This window comes from Phyllostomus hastatus, unplaced genomic scaffold (genome assembly GCF_019186645.2).
Source record: "Phyllostomus hastatus isolate PE091 unplaced genomic scaffold, TTU_PhHast_1.1 phas_contig_40, whole genome shotgun sequence".
Lineage (NCBI taxonomy): Eukaryota > Metazoa > Chordata > Mammalia > Chiroptera > Phyllostomidae > Phyllostomus > Phyllostomus hastatus.
In genome coordinates, this window is record NW_025333872.1 from 98,854,615 (window position 1) to 98,872,707 (window position 18,093).

The window sequence follows — 18,093 nt, forward strand, 5'->3', positions numbered from 1 at the left end:
CAGAGTCCCCGGGGGAGCCGCCCGACTGATCGGGACCGCCCTGGGGAAACTGTGCCTCGTGCCCAGTCGGATTCCACGTTCTCCGTGCGGCTCACCACTCCGTGGGCGAGTTTCGGAGGAGCCCACGCAGCAGGAGGGGTTGTGGGTTCGCTCCCTGGTCTGGGCGCAGACAAGGATCCGCCAGTGAGCCCAACACCAAGTCGATGTCTCTCCCCCCCCCCCACACCCCCCCTTTTTCTTTCTCTCTAAAATCAGTTAAAAAACAAAACAAACAGTCCAGCTCAGCTCAGTGGGCAGGCCGTGGACTCGAGCGCCCTGTACAGAGAATGTGCGACGTACGCTTCTCCGTGCACTGGAATCAGATTTACAGGAGACCTGCGCCCCCACAAATGGCCACGCCCCCCTTTCGCCAACCAGAGAACTTGAGAAACGATACTTTGCACTCCCAGACCACACAGTCATAGGAGCTGCTCTCCAAGGCCGAGGGGAGGCCGCCAGGTTCAGCCCCTGCAGACGCTGCCAGTCTGTGCTGGTCTTCGCTCCCGCGACTCGATTTTTGGCGACCGTAGCCGCCTCCCCTCCTTCCTCCCTCTGTCCCTTCCTTTTTGCCGGCTGCTACCCCTGTCCCCACCTCGATTTCCCAAAACACAGAGTGCCCAAGGCTGCCCCTCCAGCGTGTATGGTCTCCGAGGCTGCCGCGGGTGGTCGGGAGCTACGTGCTGACTAGAACTGCAGACGGACGACCCGTCACGGCAAACGGAACACCGGCTGGTCGGAGCGTGGACCGGGGAAGGGGGCGGGGCACAGCTGGCGGGAGCGTCCGCAGCACGGCCCGCCCACGGCCTTACCTTCACGGCGTACTCCGCGTCGGTGGCTTTGTGCACACACCGCTTGCACACGGAGTAGGAGCCCACCCCGATGTCCTCCTTGACCTCGTAGCCATCAGTGAAGTGGACGTTGTTCCCGTGCAGCTGCTGCAGAGACACCGGGCGGAGGCGTCAGAGGTCCGGGCGCCGCACACAGCGCACGCGCAGAGGGGGTCCGCCCAGGGCCGCGGAGCTGGGAGGGTGGCTCCCGACCTAAACCCCGACCCGCCCACCTCTCGGGCGGGTGGCGACCACGTCAGACGCCACAGTGCACCGCGCGGGGCTGACCGCCACGGCCCCCAGCTCTGAGTGAGAAGCTGGGGGTGGGGGGGAAGGCCGGAGCCCCGGCAGAGCAGGGCGTGTGGCTCCGACGCTGCGCCCCAGCCGCGTCTGCAAATCAGCATCCGACCGGAGGTCCCACCCCCTGATACCCCGTCCCCACCCCGGTCCCCACCGGCTCCGCCCACGTGCAGACCCTCCACCCCACCTGCTCGGAGTGCAGACAGGAAGCCACCGAGACCGGGGCACGCCGTCACACCCATGTCCACCCCGGACACGCGTGTTTTCCCAAAGGGTCGTGGGGAGAGAAATGCGGAATTCAATGCCATCCACACGCCCTGACTGGGTTTTTAAATAGAATCCAACCACGACTTCTCCTTAGCATTCTCTGTGTCTGGTTATATTTACAAGGAAGAAAACCATAGAAACACTACCTTCACAGACGCCCCCAAAGGCAGAGTTCAGGACGGGGCAATGGTGCCCACAGAGGGAGCTGCCCTCCTGGGCTCCCAGCTTGACTCCCCACGGTGAGGACACCCCCATGGGCCGACTGTGGGCCCGGCCCCCGTCACGCCCCCGAGGACCCCCGCGGAGCAGGTGCCGGGTTACCTGCACGATGGGGTGGACCGTGGACTCCCGCGGGCCCTGCTGCGGGGGGTCCTGGCCCAGGCTGGAGGCCACGAAGCTGAAGCCTCGGAACAGGTGGTGCGCGTTGGCGCTGGGGGGCACGCCCGGCGAGTCTGCAGGGGCGGGGGACAGTCAGCCTGTTGAGGGGCTGCGGCGTGGGCACACCCCGGCGTGGGGGGGGGTGTCGTCTGAGTCACACGCGTGTGTGATTCTGTGCGTGTGGCAGAGAGAGAAGGGGGTGAAACAGGCCGGATGGAGGGGAACCGCGGGGAACCGCTCTGTTCTGGGCGCTGCCGGCGGAAACGGCGGCAGTGCCTGAACACCAACCGTCTGGGATTCACTGACCGTAACTCACTGGCCACTCTTGACCGTGACCCTCCACCCGGCCCACTGCAGGTGGAGGCGGAAAGCCGCCGGGGACCTGGGGTGGAGCTGTGGGCACACACACCCACGCCACGGGCCACCGAGTCCAGTTCCGAGACCGAGCCCCCCACGCCCCCAGCCTGCAGGGACGGCGCAGAGTGCACGGACACCCCCCCCCATCCTGTGAGGGTCGTTCAGCCGAGGTGCCCTCCCCGGTGGCAGGACCCTGACTTCTCCGCGCACCACTCGACCTGCGGGAGAGCCTGCGGTGGTGGGGCTGGCCCCGGTTCGGGTGAGCCGTGAAGCAGAGTGAGAGGGTGAGTCAGTGCTGGGGCCGGGTGGCGGGGGGGCAGTGTTCGCAGCCCGGGGACAGCCTGGGGCGAAGAGAACTCCGCAACCTCGAGCTCCTGGAGACGGATGGGACCGGTGGCACAGCAGGGAAGGGCGCCTGGACGTCCAGCTGTGCGCCCCACAGACCTGCCTCCAGCGTGCTCGGGAGGTGAGGGTGGGAGACGGCCATGGTGGCCACGTCGGTGACAGCAGGGGAGTGGCGACCAGGTGAGCTCTGGGCACCGGGGAAGTCCCGGGCGTGACCCCGGTGTGTGAGTGCCGGTGACCCCGACAAGCGGGATGGGGCCCGGCTGTGCCAGCCGCGTGTCGGGTCAAGGGGAGAAAGCAAGCTCGGGCACCAAAGGACCCCACGCACATTCCGGAAGAGGGAAAACACAGCATTGCGATACACGTTACATTGCAATGAAGTCCCGTGTAGCAATATAACTACAAATACAGAAACCTATAATTATGCGCATTTAAGTTTTTCTCATAATGTACTTATACAAGAACGTCTAGACACGTATTTCATGTAAGTCCCTACAGAGGGGGTGGGAAAGGCTGCAGCAATGGCCCCGCCCTTCCACCGTTCACCCCTCTGCTCTGCGCTGCTGCTTCCCTTTGACACAGAGGTGACGCACGATGAGGCAGGGTTCGCCCTCTCGGGGGAGCAGGCGGGTGGGGCGCGGTGGGGTGGGCTGCCACGGGGAACGTGGGTTTTACTCCCCAGCGTGTTGCTTCGGGGTCGACAGCCATGAGGGGGGCTCCTTGCAACTGGGGACCCGAGCCGTGAGCTGTGGGTCTCCCCGCATCGAGTGACGCCCACCCACAGCCGTCCCAGGAGACTAAGCCTGGTGACAGGGCGTGGCAGTGGTAGTCTCTCTGTCAGCACCGTGGACCGCCAGGGGCCGACTCGGGTCTCCGCCTGGACCGGTCACCACCCAGCACCGAGACCAGAGTGGACAGTGTTTGGGGATGAACTGCCAGGTGCTGGACCTGAGACACTGAGACACTGAAGACCCAGGAGTGGCGTTTGAATCACGGGCTGTGCCAGACTGCAGACTCGCCTTCGGGAGACGCCGGGCGCAGCACATGGGCTTGCTCTGCGCCCTTTCTTTCGCCGGCACGGAGTTCTGGCTCCAAGGTCCGACCGGCCTTAAATGTCACCCCAGGTGCCAGCTGCTGCACCCTCTCCACCCAGCCCCTGGGTCCACCCAGCCCCTGGACCCACCGCCCTCCCCCGGCAGGGCTTTGGCTGGAGGAGCGCAGCCGTCCCGGGGCATCAGGGCGCATGCGGAAGGCCGGGTGGACCAGGAAGCGCCCTGACTGCCTACAGGGGTGGGTGCCCGCATGAGGGTCTGCCACACTTTCATCGCGACAGGAACTCTGCGGTCGCCCACAGCCTTCCTTGCCTGGGGCTGCCCCGCCCTGCACAGAGGAGACGCAGGTGCTGCCCAAGGCTCAGGGCCACCTGCCCGCGGCTAGATGGGTCCTGACAGGCCCAACAGCCGGTGCTTGGCCCGTGTGGCCAGGTGGGACCAGAGACAGGAGGTGGCCACAGCACTGAGGATGCTTTACAGTCACCTGGGGGCGCTGACTCTCAGCACAGATCTTAGGGAAGGGCAGACGTGGGCCTGGACAAACGGGATCCCACAGAACCGGCCCCGGGTTCCCGCGAAAGCGCCCCTGCAGCTGGGCTGCTCTGGCGCCTGCGCAGCTGTGCCTCCCGGGTCAAGGGAGGGCGCCCACCACGGGCAGGAACCACGGGATCACCCCCACTCGCAGCGGGCACGCACCTGTGGGCGTCCGGGTGGTGAACTCGGGGTCGAAGTGGAAGGTGTCCTCGGGCCTGCCCACCGCGGGCTTGAAGGGCGGCTTGATCTCCTTCCTGTACAGCTTCTGCGGGGACAGCGGCGGGGTGAGGGGCACGGGGCCGCAGGGGCGGGCTGCGGGAGAACTCGGGGGGTGCCAGGGCGTGTGGGTCATGCTGCGTCCCGTCTCATCGACGACAGCGCCTCACACGCCCTGACACGCGTGTGAATACACGAGTCACACATCCCCTCCAAACATATGTGTCCCGGGTCCCAGCGTAAGGGTCCTCATTTGGGGGCGACGGTTTTCAACCTTTCATCGGCCTGAGAATCTGCCTTCACTCTGTGGACAGGACAGAGTGTCTCGCCCTGCCCCGGGTGACCTCGGGGGAGAGCCCTGCTCCTGGGGACCCTCCTCACGCCCTGGTGGCCTCGGGCCAGCCCCTCGGAGCCGCCGGCCGGGTCAGTTTGGGAAACACACACAGTGATGTGTCGAGGTCTGCGCAGAAACTCCCATAGCGCTGCAAAGCAGGTGTTACCACTCTGACTTTACCGGCGAGGAAACTCAGGCTAAGACGGGTTAGGTAGCTCATCAAGGTCAAGAGCAGCTGGGGTAGGCGGACCCGGGTCTCTGGCCTCCTGCAGTTGCAGCTGCGCTCCGGACGCAGGTGCAGCGGGAGGGGCCCCTGAGGGAGCATGGCCGCCCAGAACCCCGTGGAGGCCACAGACGTTTCAGGGGCCGAGGGGCCGGGTGGGGGAGGGGGGTTCTGACTGAGGACTACTCGGCTGGGGGCGGAGCCTAGCGCTGCCCTCGGAAGCCACCAGCGGAGGAGACCGGAGTGGATTCGGCCTGGATTCTCCGTCGCTTCCTGCCCTGGGCACAGAGATCCCATTGGGAAGGAGTCACCGCTCCAGCCCTCTCCAGAAACAGCAATGTGCCGCCGCCCGTGGAGACGCACGCATGCACATGCTCACACACACACACGCACACACGCGTCGGGCGGCACGGACTCCCTGTCCGGCACTCGTCAGAGGCGACTCCGAGGCCGGCCGCCCAGCGGGCCCACTGTTACGGCCCTCCCCCTCACGGCCGAGGTCCCCTGGACATCAGAGCTGGGTTATCGGACAAACACCCCTCCTGCTCCCGTCTTGGATACAGGGCCCCCTTCCTGACGCCTGGGGGACGAGGAGAGGACAGGGGAGGGCACACCCAGATCCTACCCACTGAGCTAGGAAGGGCGTTTTAATTGTTCTGAGACTTGGTTAAAATGCTGGGGTGACTTTGCTAACTCTGGAAGAGAAGACTCCGTGTGGCTGTGGTGGTAACCCTAAAGTAGAGATGTGGGGACCGGCGTCGGGGGGGGGGTCTGACTCCCTGCCTCCCCAGGACAGATGGTGGCCCTTCCCAGCAGAGCAGCACCCGGGGCTGGCGAGAGCAGAGACCCCCGCCCTTCCCAGCTCAGAGCTCGCCATCCCACCCCCGCTCGGGCCCAGGGGCCGCAGGCGTCGGCCTCGGACGACCCCCGGTTCGTTCCCCAGCAGTGGGCCCTGGCATCCCACAGGACCTCGGCCCTCGGGCCCGACATCTCGGCCCCTGGCTTGGTTTCAGCAAGTTGATGACGGTTTTCCCAAAGCCCTCCCTCCACATCCGGGCTCCTCCACAACCGGCCGGGTTCCTGTTGCCCATCCACAGGGGACATCTGACCCCCGCCTGCCTTCAGCAAGAATCCCGGTGGCTCTGTTCAGCCAGAACCCCCCACCCTGGGTTTCTACCCCTGACACCCCCCTGCTCCCTGGCTGGAAGCCACTTGCGCACCTGTGTTCAGAGTGGAGCCCCGCCTCCCCCCAGGCCCCACCAGTCAGAGTGGAGCCCCGCCTCCCCCCACTGGGAGGCCCCACCCATCTCCACAGCCCCGTGAAGTCTCCTGCGGTCTACAACAGGCTGGGTCACTTTTTCCTTTAACGCCCTCCACAAGAGCGCGGTGGGGGCATTAGAGGTGGGAGACGCAGACCTGAGGGGCCCAGAGGCCCCCGTCAAGAACAGGCTGCACAGCCCTGCCCAGCGCCCCTCCCTCTAGCGCCCCAGGGGCTCTTGCTGGCTGAGGGGGGCCCTGCTCCGACCTCGGAGGCCCGCAGATTTCAGGCCCCAAGCCAGGGGCCGGTGCCTGTGCTCGCCAGCCCGATCGGAGAGCGCCCCCTCCAGGTGACAGGCTGGCGCGGACCACTGGTCTGTGCCCCGACGGCTGGGGTGTGCCCCACCCCCCTCCCCCTCCCCGTCCCCGGGTGTGCGGTGTGGGCCACGGCAGCCACTTACATTCCAGTCTATGGTCACAAAGAAAGGGTGACGCTTGATCTCCTCCACGCCGTCGCTGCCGGCACCTGTCACAGCACGAGGGGTGGGGGAGTCAGGGCCGAGGACCCGGCGGGTGCTGGCTGTGGGCGCTCAGCCCGTGCGGCGCCCCGGCGCCCCGCCCTGACCCGCGGCTGCGGGGACCCTTGTCAGAGCTCTGCCATGGAAGCGACCTGGACCTGGCTCGCCCTCCAGTGAACCTCGGTTCACACAGACGTGGAGGTTTTTTACGTGAAGAGGGATCAGGCTGGAAGCAGGTCCCAAGTGCGCCTCCCGTGGTTCGTGGGTTCCGAAGGAAGGAAGCGAACTGGGCAGGGGGTAGCGCCGCGGCGCGGGGGAGACAGAAACTGCGGCCCGCAGGCACGCGCTTGCGCGGCCTGGGCAGCCACGGGGCGGGGCGTTTGGACCACACGCGAGTCCTCACGTCCTTGGGTCGGACGCAGGCGAGAGCATCCCCCCCACCCCCATCAGTGGCCTCGGGAGCACGTGGGGCTGGAACAGGGCTGCGGGCACGGGCCCCGCCGACCCCCCTCGGTGCGCCCACGGCGGGCGCGGGGCTCTTACCCAGCCGGTTGCACGGGTTGCGCTTGAAGAGGGCGCGCAGCAGGCTCTGCGCCTCCGCGCTGAGGAACTGGGGCATGCCGAGCTTGGCCCTGCGGGGCGGGGGCGGAGTCAGAGGCGGGGGCGGAGTCAGAGGCGGGGCCTGGCTGAAGGGCGGAGGGCCGGAGCGACCGCCTCCCCCGCCCTCTGCGACCTGCTGCGCCAGCAGCAACTGACAACGCAGCGCGGGGGACCCTGGGCAGCGGCGCCCCAGCCTTCGGCCTTCCGCCCCTACACTCCGAGGTTAGTGAGGGCACCGAAATGTGTTTGTTCACGTGGCCGCACCTGTGATGTCAGCCACATTGGAAGTTAAAACTGAGAAAATTTAATTAAAAAAGTAATGAAGTCGCTACAAAGGAACCCTAACAATCCCGGGAACAGAAGTCACTGTGAACCGGAGTTAACTGTGACGTCCTGACAGCAACGGGGGCCTCGGAGAGGACAGCGACAATGTCCCACCCCGGGAATCTCCCCTGGGCTTGTCGCCCCTGCGGGGGTCTCAGCCCCCCGCCCCCGGACCTGGGGCTACAGCTGGGAGCTGCCCCCTCGGAAATGCTGTCACCCCAGGGGGCCCATCAGGAGCCCCCCGTCTACCCCTGCGGTTCGCTGGAGGGGACTCTGCTAGCTTCCGGGGACGTACCGGCCGTGTTCCCCCTTACCACGAAACAGAGCTCCCAGAGGGGAGAGAAGAGGGAATGTCAGGAGACAATGGGAAGGGTTTGCAGGAACAAATTTGAAGGACACGTGGACAAAAACTAGGGGGAGGTGGTAATGGGAGGGAAGTGGGGAGGATGGGTGGGTGGGCTGGAATGGGAGTATAAGGGAGAAAACTGTACTTGGACAAATGATTAAAATAAAAAAGAAAAGAAAAAAATAAAAAGAAAGAAACGGAGCTGAGGTCATCGCTACAAAAACATGGAGCTGGGGCCACACGCTGGCCTCTCTGGGGTTCGCCCCGAGCCTGTCCCGCCCCCCCCCGCCCCCCCGCCCTGTGCACACCTCGGCGCCGTCTGCAGGCACCGAAGCTCCGAGTGTCCCTCTGCAGGGTTCGGTGGGCGGGAGCTGGGGGCCCACTGCCTCACGGTCCCCTTCAGCCCACCCAGCCCTGCCCCGGAGACGCTGCCTTGGGCCCCTCCAGGAGCTGACCACCCCCCCGCCCCGCCTCCCCGCCCCGGGGCCCCGCTCAGACGGCCCCTGCTCACGCTGGAGACGCGACAGCGAGGCCGGCACTGGGGTCGGCCTTCCTTCGGGGGCCCCAGCGGCCAAGCCCACTTGCGGGGTGAGTGATCCCCCCCGAGAAGGCGCAGAAGCCTGCTCCCTGGCCCGCTGGAGCCCAGTCCTCTGCCCTTGGAGCCTGCCCTCCCCTCCTGACCGGCACCAGCCTCCGCACCCTACAGCGCTGCCACTGGACAGCTTAGAGGGTGTGCCTGGTGGGAGCCTGCTCTGGGGTGGACCAGCCCTCGGGGCCCTCGCGGCCGGCCCCTCACTATCCCTGTCGTCACCGGGATCGCTAGGCCTGCGTCCCAGCCTGCTCCCACCACCGGGGCTCTGGGCAGCAGGAAGTGCTGACTGACAGGTGCCGGGGGGCGGCCCCCAGGGTGGGCGCTGCCTACTCACTTGAGGATGAGGGCCATGGTCTCCTTCCGGTCCTTCCCCTGGAACGGCAGGGACCCCGTGAGCATCTCGAACTGCAGAGACAGCGCAGGGAGAGCGAGTTCAGACCAGCGGACGCGGCAGCGGAGACAGCACGGATGGGCGGGGCGCGCCCGTGTCCCGAAAGCACTCGGAGTCCCGAGGGGTGGCGTCGGGCGCTGGGGTGCTCGGTGGAGCCTCGGTGACTCTGCGTTACGGAGCGGCCTCAGCCCCGCTTTCCTGGCCGGTGGGTGACGGGGCGGGAATGCGCTGACCCCGGAGACAGGCTCAGCCCGCCACCGAGACCGAGACCGAGAACGGGACTCCCGGTCTGGTTCAGGGCGTGGGATCCCTCCGTGGGCGGCCTCCCGTGCGTCTGCCCCGCCGGCCAGCATCGCTGAGCGCCCCGGGGGCCGAGGACCACACCTGGAGACCAAGTGGCCATGGCCTGCGAGGCCTCCCGAGGACCAGCCTGGGGCTCCCCGGGGACTCCTCCGGCCCGTGGGGGTCACCGCCCCGAGGTTCTGTAGCTGGGGGACCGGCCTGTGCGGGTGGGAAGAGAGGGGCTGGGGAGGTGGGGGGCGGGGCCAAACCCGCACGAGCTCCGCAGCCTCGCTTCCTCCCGGGCTCGGCGCACTAGACGCACTAGACGCACTAGACGCACTAGACGCACTAGACGCACTAGACGCACTAGACGCACTAGACGCACTAGACGCACTAGACGCACTAGACGCACTAGACGCACTAGACGCACTAGACGCACTAGACGCACTAGACGCACTAGACGCACTAGACGCACTAGACGCACTAGACGCGGGCGCACAGCCCTGACAGCCGCGCCGCTGCTCTCGCCCGGCGTCAGATTTCGCAGCGTCAGCCATCAGGCCTGCGCCCAGCGCACCGCGCAGGCCGGGAGGACGCGGAGTGGGCGGGGCGGCCCGTGGGGGCGGGGCCAGGGAGTCAAGCCCGCCTCCCGCAGGGCCGTAGCCTGCGGGTCGGTCAGTGTCCGCTTAGGCTCTACCCGCGAACGCGCGACCTAAAGAAAATGCCGGTTCCCGACGCACAGGTGACAACGTTCAACTCCCCGTGCGTATTGGCCCACGTTAACTAACGTGTACGACCGAGTGGGAGGATTTGTGCCGGAAACAAGGGGAACGCTGAACGCGGAAACCGCTGCGTCTCCCAAGCCCTCGTGTCGGCCCCTAACGACGTTAATTAGGGTGTAGGCGTTTGACTTTTAGGACACACGTGCCCCTCATTTGGACCCCACTCGTGTCTCCTGAGGGTGGGGCTTGGGGTGGGAGCAGGAGGCGGCCCGGAACTGCGGGCGCCAGGGTTCGGGGTCCGGAAGCAAGCCCGGTTTCCCCGGGTCACCCGGGTCTGGGACGCGGCCTGGGGCGGGGCCGGGGGCGGAAGCGGGAGGTGGGGGGCGGGGCGGCCCTCACCATGAGCACCCCGAAGGACCACCAGTCGGCGCTCTGCGTGTGCCCGCGCCGGTTCACCACCTCGGGCGCCATGTACTCGATCGTCCCGCAGAAGGAGTAGGCTCGCTTGTCGTGGTCCACGGCCTCCTTGCTGAGCCCGAAGTCTGGAGGGGAGACCGCCGCAGTCTTCTCAGTCCCGGGTGGGGGGGGCACGGCCGGGGTCTTCGGGTCACGCCTGTGGGTTCCGCCCCACTGGCCTTCCCTCCCCCACTCGCTCCGTCTGGCCCAGCCCCACCCGGGGGACCCGAGCACCGTGGGGCCCGCATGTGCCGTGTGAGGCCGGGCAGCTCCCCGGCCAGAGTCTTAGGGGACCTACGGACTGAAGGAAGGCCTTGAGGGGCCACCAGCACACTGTATTTCTCAGTGACCGCTGTGAGCTCCCGGGAGGCCGGCCTTTCACAGGACCCCCCCACCCCGCCCGGGACAGCAGCTGGGCCTGGAAGCACGTGGGCCACGGATGGGAGGGGGGGCAGGCGCTGGCTTCGAGCGAGAGGGCACGGGGGCTGCCGCCCGCCACACCCGTGCAGGCACGCGCCTCGTGGCGAAGGGCCCGGTGACCACACAGGCCTCAGGGGACGCGCCCTCAGCCTCATCAGCGAGGAAGGCAAGGGGCCCGCTCCCCTGTCCGGGGCCGCGTGGGGGGCGAGACCGTCCAGCGCCCCGGTGGCGTTGCTCACTCCCCGCCCGAGGGACTAGCTGTGCACCGGGGTGCGTCAGGGGTGGTTTTCAATTGGGGCCGGGGGCGGGGCCGGGGCCGGGGCGGCGGCGGCGGCTCCTACAGGCCGGAGCAGGCCCTGCGGGCCCTGGACTCAGCCCCACGGACCACTCCGGACTCCCGGCCCCGGAACGGGAAGGTGGCACACGGGTGTCCCTTTAGGTCACCCCATGTGTGGCGGTCTGGGACGGCACCAAGAGGAACTTAACACAGGCGGGTGTCATGGGACCACGGGGGCGTCTCCCGTTGGACTGAACTTGGCCTTGACCGGGGAGATGGGCCCCGAGGAAGTGAAGGTGGGGAGGGGACGCGGGGCTGGGACCCTGCAGAAGTGAGACCACGGACACCTGTCCCCGGGTCCGAGCGAGCGGTCCCCGAGATGCGGGAACCAGACACCCAGTGGTGCTCCGCCTGCCTGCGGGAAGGTGCTGGGAGGGTCTCAGGTCAGAGGGAGAGGAGGAGGGCCCCCGGGACGAGTGGGTGAGCGTTCAGGACACGCCCTGCCATGCGGCTGACCCGCGGCTGCGGAGCACCCAGCCACGGCGGACGGGGGCGGACGGGGGTCGGCCCAGGCTGGTGCGGCGGCGGGGGGCAAGGGGGCCGGAGGGAGACCGGCGTCCTCTACGCACCTGTGATCTTCACGTGACCCTCTTCGTCCAGGAGGATGCTGCAAGGCGGGGGAGAGCAGAGCAGAGGGTTTGCTTCACCAGCCGCCAGCCTGCCGGGGGCCCTCGGGGGGCCGTCTGCACTCGGCGCTGCCTGCTGCCCAGTGTGTAACCGAGGTGGCACTTGACCACATTTTTATCTTTGCTTCTCGGTGACACCGAATCTCTGCCCAGAAATGAGCAGCTTTCGCGATTAATTCCTGACCAGTTCTCACTGACAGCAGAGTCCCCTCTCTCACGGCCCTGCAGTGGGAGTCACCCCTCAGGAGGGCGCAGACCCCTCCCGCCTGTCGAAGGAGAGAGGGCCAGGGGCCGGGCTTACGGCCGAGAGCGAGGGAGAGCCGCCCTGCTCACGCTCGCGCGTGGGGGCTGGGCCCACCGCTTGCTGCCCCCTCCGCGGGGCCTCGGGCCCGGCCTTGGCGGGTACACGGCCGTCTGCCTGCCCCGGCAGCGGGCAGCCCCGTCCCAGCGTCACGGCCAGAGGCTCTGCGTCCTCGTGTGCGGCTGCCGCCTGGCTCCTGGGCAGAGCGGGAGGCTCCCGGGGACAAGCACCGTGTGCTGTTCTCGGCCATTGCAGGGGCGGGGCCGAGAGCCCAGCATGGAGCCCTTTCCTGCTGCGAGGTCTCAGCATGCCGCCCAGGCACCCAGCCCAAAGCTGGTGGCTCCCAGCAGGCCCCACGCCGTCCGGGGGTGGGTGTGGACGCACAGGACAGTGCCCCGGGACTGAGAGAAGCAGTGAGGTCCTCTCAGGGATGACTGTTAGGTCAGCACCTGGACCTGAAACACCCCCAACCTCCCTGCCTCGTGGGGGCCCCCCCCAAGCCGTGTGTCAGCTCCAGGGGGAAACGGGAGAAGAAAACCGGAAACGGAAATGCCGTGGCTCTGGCGGGTTTCCGGCTCACTCTGGGCTAGACCGGCCAGCCCTCCCGGCAAGGACACCACAGGGCATCACCGCCCAACACGCTCGGGTCTCCTCAGCGACGCGGCTGAAAGCGCCTCCTGAAGCCGGAGGTGCCTCGTGGGAGACGACCCAGGACAGGGGGCATCACTCTTCGCGAGGAAGGAGCCTCGTGGCAGGAAGGAACGGGGGCAGGGGGTGGGGCAGGGGGTGGCGAGGAGGGGAGGGCGTGCCTCCCACCTGTGCAGTCACGCCCGGGAGCAGGGACACGGCTCTGGCCTCGCACCCCCTGGGACCAGGTCTCGCGAGCTGGGACTACGCCGCACCATTCAGCAGGAGCCACACTCGTGTCCGGGCCCCCTTTTCAGGGGAGCAGGTGGAGGCTGCTCGCCCCCCTGGGGCCCCGGCGTGGGAGGGGCTGCAGCCAGGGGCGCGCTCACTCACTTCTCCGGCTTCAGGTCCCTGTAGATGACGCCCAGGCCGTGCAGGTGGTCCAAAGCCAAGGCCAGCTCAGCCAGGTAGAACTTGACGTCCTCCTCCGTGAACATCACCTGGCGGGCGAGAGCACAGACTGCTGGCGGCGGGTTTGTCTTGAGGAACTCTGCCAGAGGGACGGGGACGCAGCCCCACAGAGTCCCACGCCCCCACGGTGCTCTGCTCCGGCAGGGGGAAGAGGCCTCTATTCGCCGTCCCGAGGGCAGTGAGGGCGCGGGAGCCCTTCCTGCAAGGACGAGGTCGGCAGCCCTGTGGGGGGCGCCTGGAGCTTCCCGTCCTCTGGGCCCGAGGGCCCCGCAGGCCGCCCGGCTCCGGGTGTTGCTCTGGGTTCGCACTTGCACACGGGAGCTCCTGGTGTGCATTTGCAGGATTTAACACAAGACTCCGCAGAAGCCTGGCGAGGAGCCCTCAACGACACGTCAGAACGTGTGTCTTCTGCCTCTCATGTGACGCCCGCCCCGGGTTTGTGCGGACCCGTGAGCTGGTGAGCCGCATGCAGTCCGCCCTGGGTGGGGGTGGGGGTGGGGGTCTACCCGAGAAGACACGCACATGTGGTGCAGAGTTAGCGGGCGCCCGGGGACAGTGGGACAGGGGACACGTGGGCGGCGAGGTCACAGGTCAGGGCGCCTGCCTTCGGGCTAGGAATTCCCACGACTCCAAGGTCGTGGTCTGGGGGAGGGGGATTCCCCTGCCCCCGGCAGCAGTTAGGAGCAGCGTGTACTTCCTGCGGTCACCTGCGAGGAGGCCAGATGGTGACGCGAAACCGTTTTTCACACTCACCACGGGACTCAGTGTCCCAGAAGGGACCGGAAGCCCACACCTCCCCCTCTGAAGGCCTGAACGCCGGTTCGCAGCTGCCAGCTATGCACAATCATAGTTTGAGGCGGCTCGCGGGGACGGGGTGGTGACTGGGTCGGGCTAACGCAGACGGAGCGCACCCGTCTCACGAGAGGGTGCTCCCTGGTGCGGCAGGAGCACGTGCCCCAGCCCCGGCGGCAGCCCCTGGGTGCCATCACCCCTCTGTCACCCCTCCCTCTGGCCTCTGGAATCTCCCGTTCCGCCCTCCACACTCAGCCAGAGCCTTTCCCGGTCGGACGTTTCTTTTCTAAACTGTTGGCCCAGCCATGGGCTTAGTTGTAACCAGTTCTGCCGGCCGCTGACCTCCCCTTCCCCTGATGCGATGTGTGAGGACCACAGCTGCGCCTGCAGTCCACTGCTCAGTGGGCAGCCCAGTGTCTCTGCCAGCCCAGTTCCCACGGCGCAGGTCGGTGTGGACGGGCAGGGGCCAGGCACCCGCTCTGGTGGGAGGGGGGGCCAGACACCCACTCTGGGGGGAGACCAGACACGAGCTCCAGGGCGGACCAGACACCCGCTCTAAGAGGGACCCAAACACACACCTGCACTCCCTCCACACAGACAACACACACACGTAGCCTCCCTGCACAGAAAACGCACATGTGCACACCCCTCCGGCCCGCCCTCCCCCCCGGCCCCTGGCCTCCGGGGCAGAGCGGACGGCCTGCAGCCCCCTGGCGGCCCTCACCTCCTTGGAGAGCCGGGTGAAGAGGTCTCCTCCCCGCAGGAAGTCCAGGATCAGGTAGAGCTTCCCCTCCGTCTGAAAGGCTGCAGGAGGAGGGGAGAGAGAGAGCGTGTCGGTGGCCCCTGTCCTCGCCCGTTTCCCGGGCTCGGTCTCCTGGGCTCGGATGACACTGTGCAGCCTGTGCCGCTGGGTCGGTTCACAACCGGGGCCGGGACGACGGGCAGGAGACAGCCGGCCGGGGCGGGACTCAGGGAGAGGGACTCGAGGTTAACGAGTTGTGTTGCCAACACTTCTAAGGGTCTTGAGATTTCTTCCCTTTTCCTTCCCTCCTCCCTTCCTTTTCTGGTCACAAAGGGGAAGGAAAGACACAGGGCCCGCTTGCCGTCCTCGTCACCACAATCAGGGTCACGCCCTGGGTGCACCTGGGCTCACCAGCGTCACCCTGGCTGGAGGGCGTCCTCACCAGAATGCCAGGGACGCCCCCCAGGCTGGGTCAGGAGACTCCCCCTACTTAGCCAGGGACAGAAACGAAAGAATAATAACGACACTGGTGTGTAGCCGCCGCGAGTAAGGTTTCCGAGACAAAAATAGGCCTCTTGCTCGTCTGGAGAGGACAGACAGATTGGGCCCCGGGAAGGGGGGAGAGGGGGGGCTTTGTCCCGGCGGGTCGCTGACCTGCAGCGTCACCGCCCACCCTGGCCCCCTCCAAAGCGCTCCCGCTGTCTCGCCCTGCCGGGGCTCACCGCGCTCACCGTAGTGAAGCTTCACGATGAAAGGGTGGCTCACTTCCGCCAGGATGTCTCTCTCCATCTTGGACCTGACGCGGTCGCGAACTGCGGGCAGAAAGACCGAGGCTTTCAGGGCGGGAAGCAGGGCCCACGACCCGGGGTCTGCAACGCCGGCATGGGCCGTCTCCCTAGCCCCTCGTGGCAGAAACTTCTGGGCGTGCACACAGGCTGAAACAGCGGGACAGCGATCACCCCGAACCCTCTGGCGGCTGCAACACTGCTGATGTCTGCACACGCTACGCACACACACATGGGAACACATGCCATGCATATGTGTGCACACGTGTGTACACACACACGGCCAGCGACCTGACAGTGAGCAGCGGTACCCCCCGAGAACAAAGACGACCTCTCACGCGGGCAGCAGGACAGCCACCCCGGAGGCAGTCAGCGGCCACCCCATGCTGTCACCTGACCTCCAGCCCGAAGTCCAGCCCCACGCCCGGTCATCCGTGGCTGTGTCCTTCCCCCGAGCCGGGACCCCGTCACGCCCCCACACCGTGTTTCTTCACTCTGTTTCCGCACCAGAACCGCCCCACAGCGTGGTCCCTGCCTCCCGCCGGCGCGCCTCCTTCTGGCCGGGAGGGAGGAGCGGCCACTCTGGCCCCGCTCCTGCGGGCCGAGGGCGGGTCTGGGGGCTCTGCGAGGGGGCTGCACGTGTGCACAAGAAGGCCTGGGGGGGGGCCGCGAGTGCCATTGGATGGCAGGTGAGGGGTGCGGCCGCCACCTGCTCGCTGAGCGACGAGGCTCGGGCGGCAGGTCCGCGGTCCCCCACCCCGAGGTCCACGTGCCCCCATCAGTAGGGCACCACCTGCGGGTGATGCTCTGGCCCCTAGTGACCCATGGGGGCCCTAACAACCCTCCGTCCAATGGTGTCGGCTTACGTCTACCCTCCTTGCTGGCATCCTAAGGGTTACAAAAGGGCAATGTTCTCATTTCCGAGGGAACTGGAAGTCCACAGGAAAAAGTTTCCTTCCCTCTCTCTCCCTCCCTCAGAATAAATCACTATGGACTACCAAATTTTAAAGCAGTTTAGTTTGTTACAACCAGTTACAATACTACTCCCTTTGGTGGCGACGTTGTCCCAAGCTTAGCCATCTGGGAATACAGATGGAATTTGAGGCAAAAATAAACAAACGAAAACAATCACCACTTGAGAAGAACAACTCCAAGATTCCCACGTGTGCATCGGCGCACCCGGCGCCACACCCGCGTGGACTCACGTGGCCCCACGCGGGCGACGGTGGGCAGTCTCCCCAGACGGGTGTGTATGCCTCCCACCCCCTGAAACAGTGTGCAGCCAAGATGGGGGGGCCCCAAATAGGGATTTGGAATGGGGTCCAGAGCTCAAGGTGTCCAGGAAATATTAGAAAGGCCTATAAGATGCCCTTCCCCCTCCCCCTCAACAGGTGTGAGTTGGGGGAGGGGACACGTGGAGCAGGGCCATGCAGGGCTGTTTTGTACAGCCACGGCTTTGCAGCTGACCTCTGGCGTGGTCGTTTAACATATCTACGACCTTTAACTGGTTGCAGAGATATGTTAAACAGCTGTGGCCGGGCTCTGAGCCAGGGGGACTGAAGGGATTTCCACCCAAGATGCAACTGGGGGGCAGGTCCCCGGAGTTACAGCGCCTGCGTGGGAGCTTGGAGAAGATTGGCTCCATGACATGGGGCCACGCCTGCCCGGACTCACGATGGCAGCCCAGTGAACTTGGAGTGATACAGGAATGCCGGCAGGCGTAACTAATTGGGGGAGGAGTTGGAAATGGGGGCACAGAGGAAGACTGGCGCGGGGATTTAAACCCAGACACGGCAGCCATTGCTAGGGGAGGGGACTATGCGGCTGTGGCAATAGAGGAGAGATCCACGCGGTGTCGCCGGAGTGCGGACCCCCACAGCTTGGGTGGAAAGGAGAACCACTCGGCTTTAGCCAGAGTGGGGAATCACCGTGCCGCTTTAGCGGAGAACCGCCACTCGGCTTTGGCAGAGTGGCCATCCCCCCACCCCCACTTCCCGCACCTTTGCTGAGAAGAACCACGTGGTTTTGGCCAGAGTGGAGACCCCTGCAGCTTTGGTAGAAGAGGACCATGCGGATTTGGGGTGCTCCCTTTGACCACGTGGCCTGGGAAGCAGGAGAGACTGCCTGGAGGAAGGGTGAAAGAACGCCTGCCAGTAGGCCACGAGAAGGTGCCACACGGCTTTGGATCAACTGGAGACCCTGCCTGGGCGGCGACACAGCTGACGGTGTCAGGAGCCTGGATCCCGGGCGTTTGCTCCTGAGTGACTACGGCGCCCCGGATCAGGGCAGGGGGAGAAGGCAGCACTGTGGGCGTCTGTGGGCATCCTAAAGGACTTTGATATCTTAGTGAAGACATTGGGTCTCTACTTTAAGCCTGTATAGCTCTGAATAAACATTTCCTTTCCTTCTCACACATTCTCTGGCGTTGAGAGACGTCCTTCCTAAGGCGGCGGACAATCGAACCTAGAGGGGGGCCCTTTGAGTAATAGTGTATGGTACCCCCCTGGGCCCTGTGTGTGTGGGGGTTCTGCAGTGCCTTGGCCTGGGCGCCACGCTCGGTTTGCCGTGATGGGCCCCCCCCGCCCCGAGGACGCCCGCGGCGGAACGCCAGCCACGAGCCCTGGCCGGGCTG

At 66.3% G+C, this 18,093-nt stretch overlaps 1 protein-coding gene across 2 annotated transcripts in view; it reads right to left on the reverse strand.

Annotated features, from left to right (window-relative positions):
• RPS6KA2 (ribosomal protein S6 kinase A2) overlaps positions 1-18,093 on the reverse strand; it is a 94,357-nt gene that overhangs the window by 14,830 nt on the left and 61,434 nt on the right. For both annotated transcript variants that reach the window (XM_045842828.1, XM_045842829.1), the window contains exons 4-14: positions 15,408-15,488; positions 14,659-14,738; positions 13,065-13,171; positions 11,687-11,724; positions 10,304-10,446; positions 8,844-8,914; positions 7,191-7,279; positions 6,591-6,655; positions 4,262-4,364; positions 1,755-1,885; positions 849-974 (exon numbers count right to left, since the gene is read on the reverse strand). In XM_045842828.1, the coding sequence (XP_045698784.1) occupies positions 849-974; positions 1,755-1,885; positions 4,262-4,364; positions 6,591-6,655; positions 7,191-7,279; positions 8,844-8,914; positions 10,304-10,446; positions 11,687-11,724; positions 13,065-13,171; positions 14,659-14,738; positions 15,408-15,488 (1,034 nt within the window). The remainder of the gene's footprint in view (positions 1-848; positions 975-1,754; positions 1,886-4,261; positions 4,365-6,590; positions 6,656-7,190; positions 7,280-8,843; positions 8,915-10,303; positions 10,447-11,686; positions 11,725-13,064; positions 13,172-14,658; positions 14,739-15,407; positions 15,489-18,093) is intronic.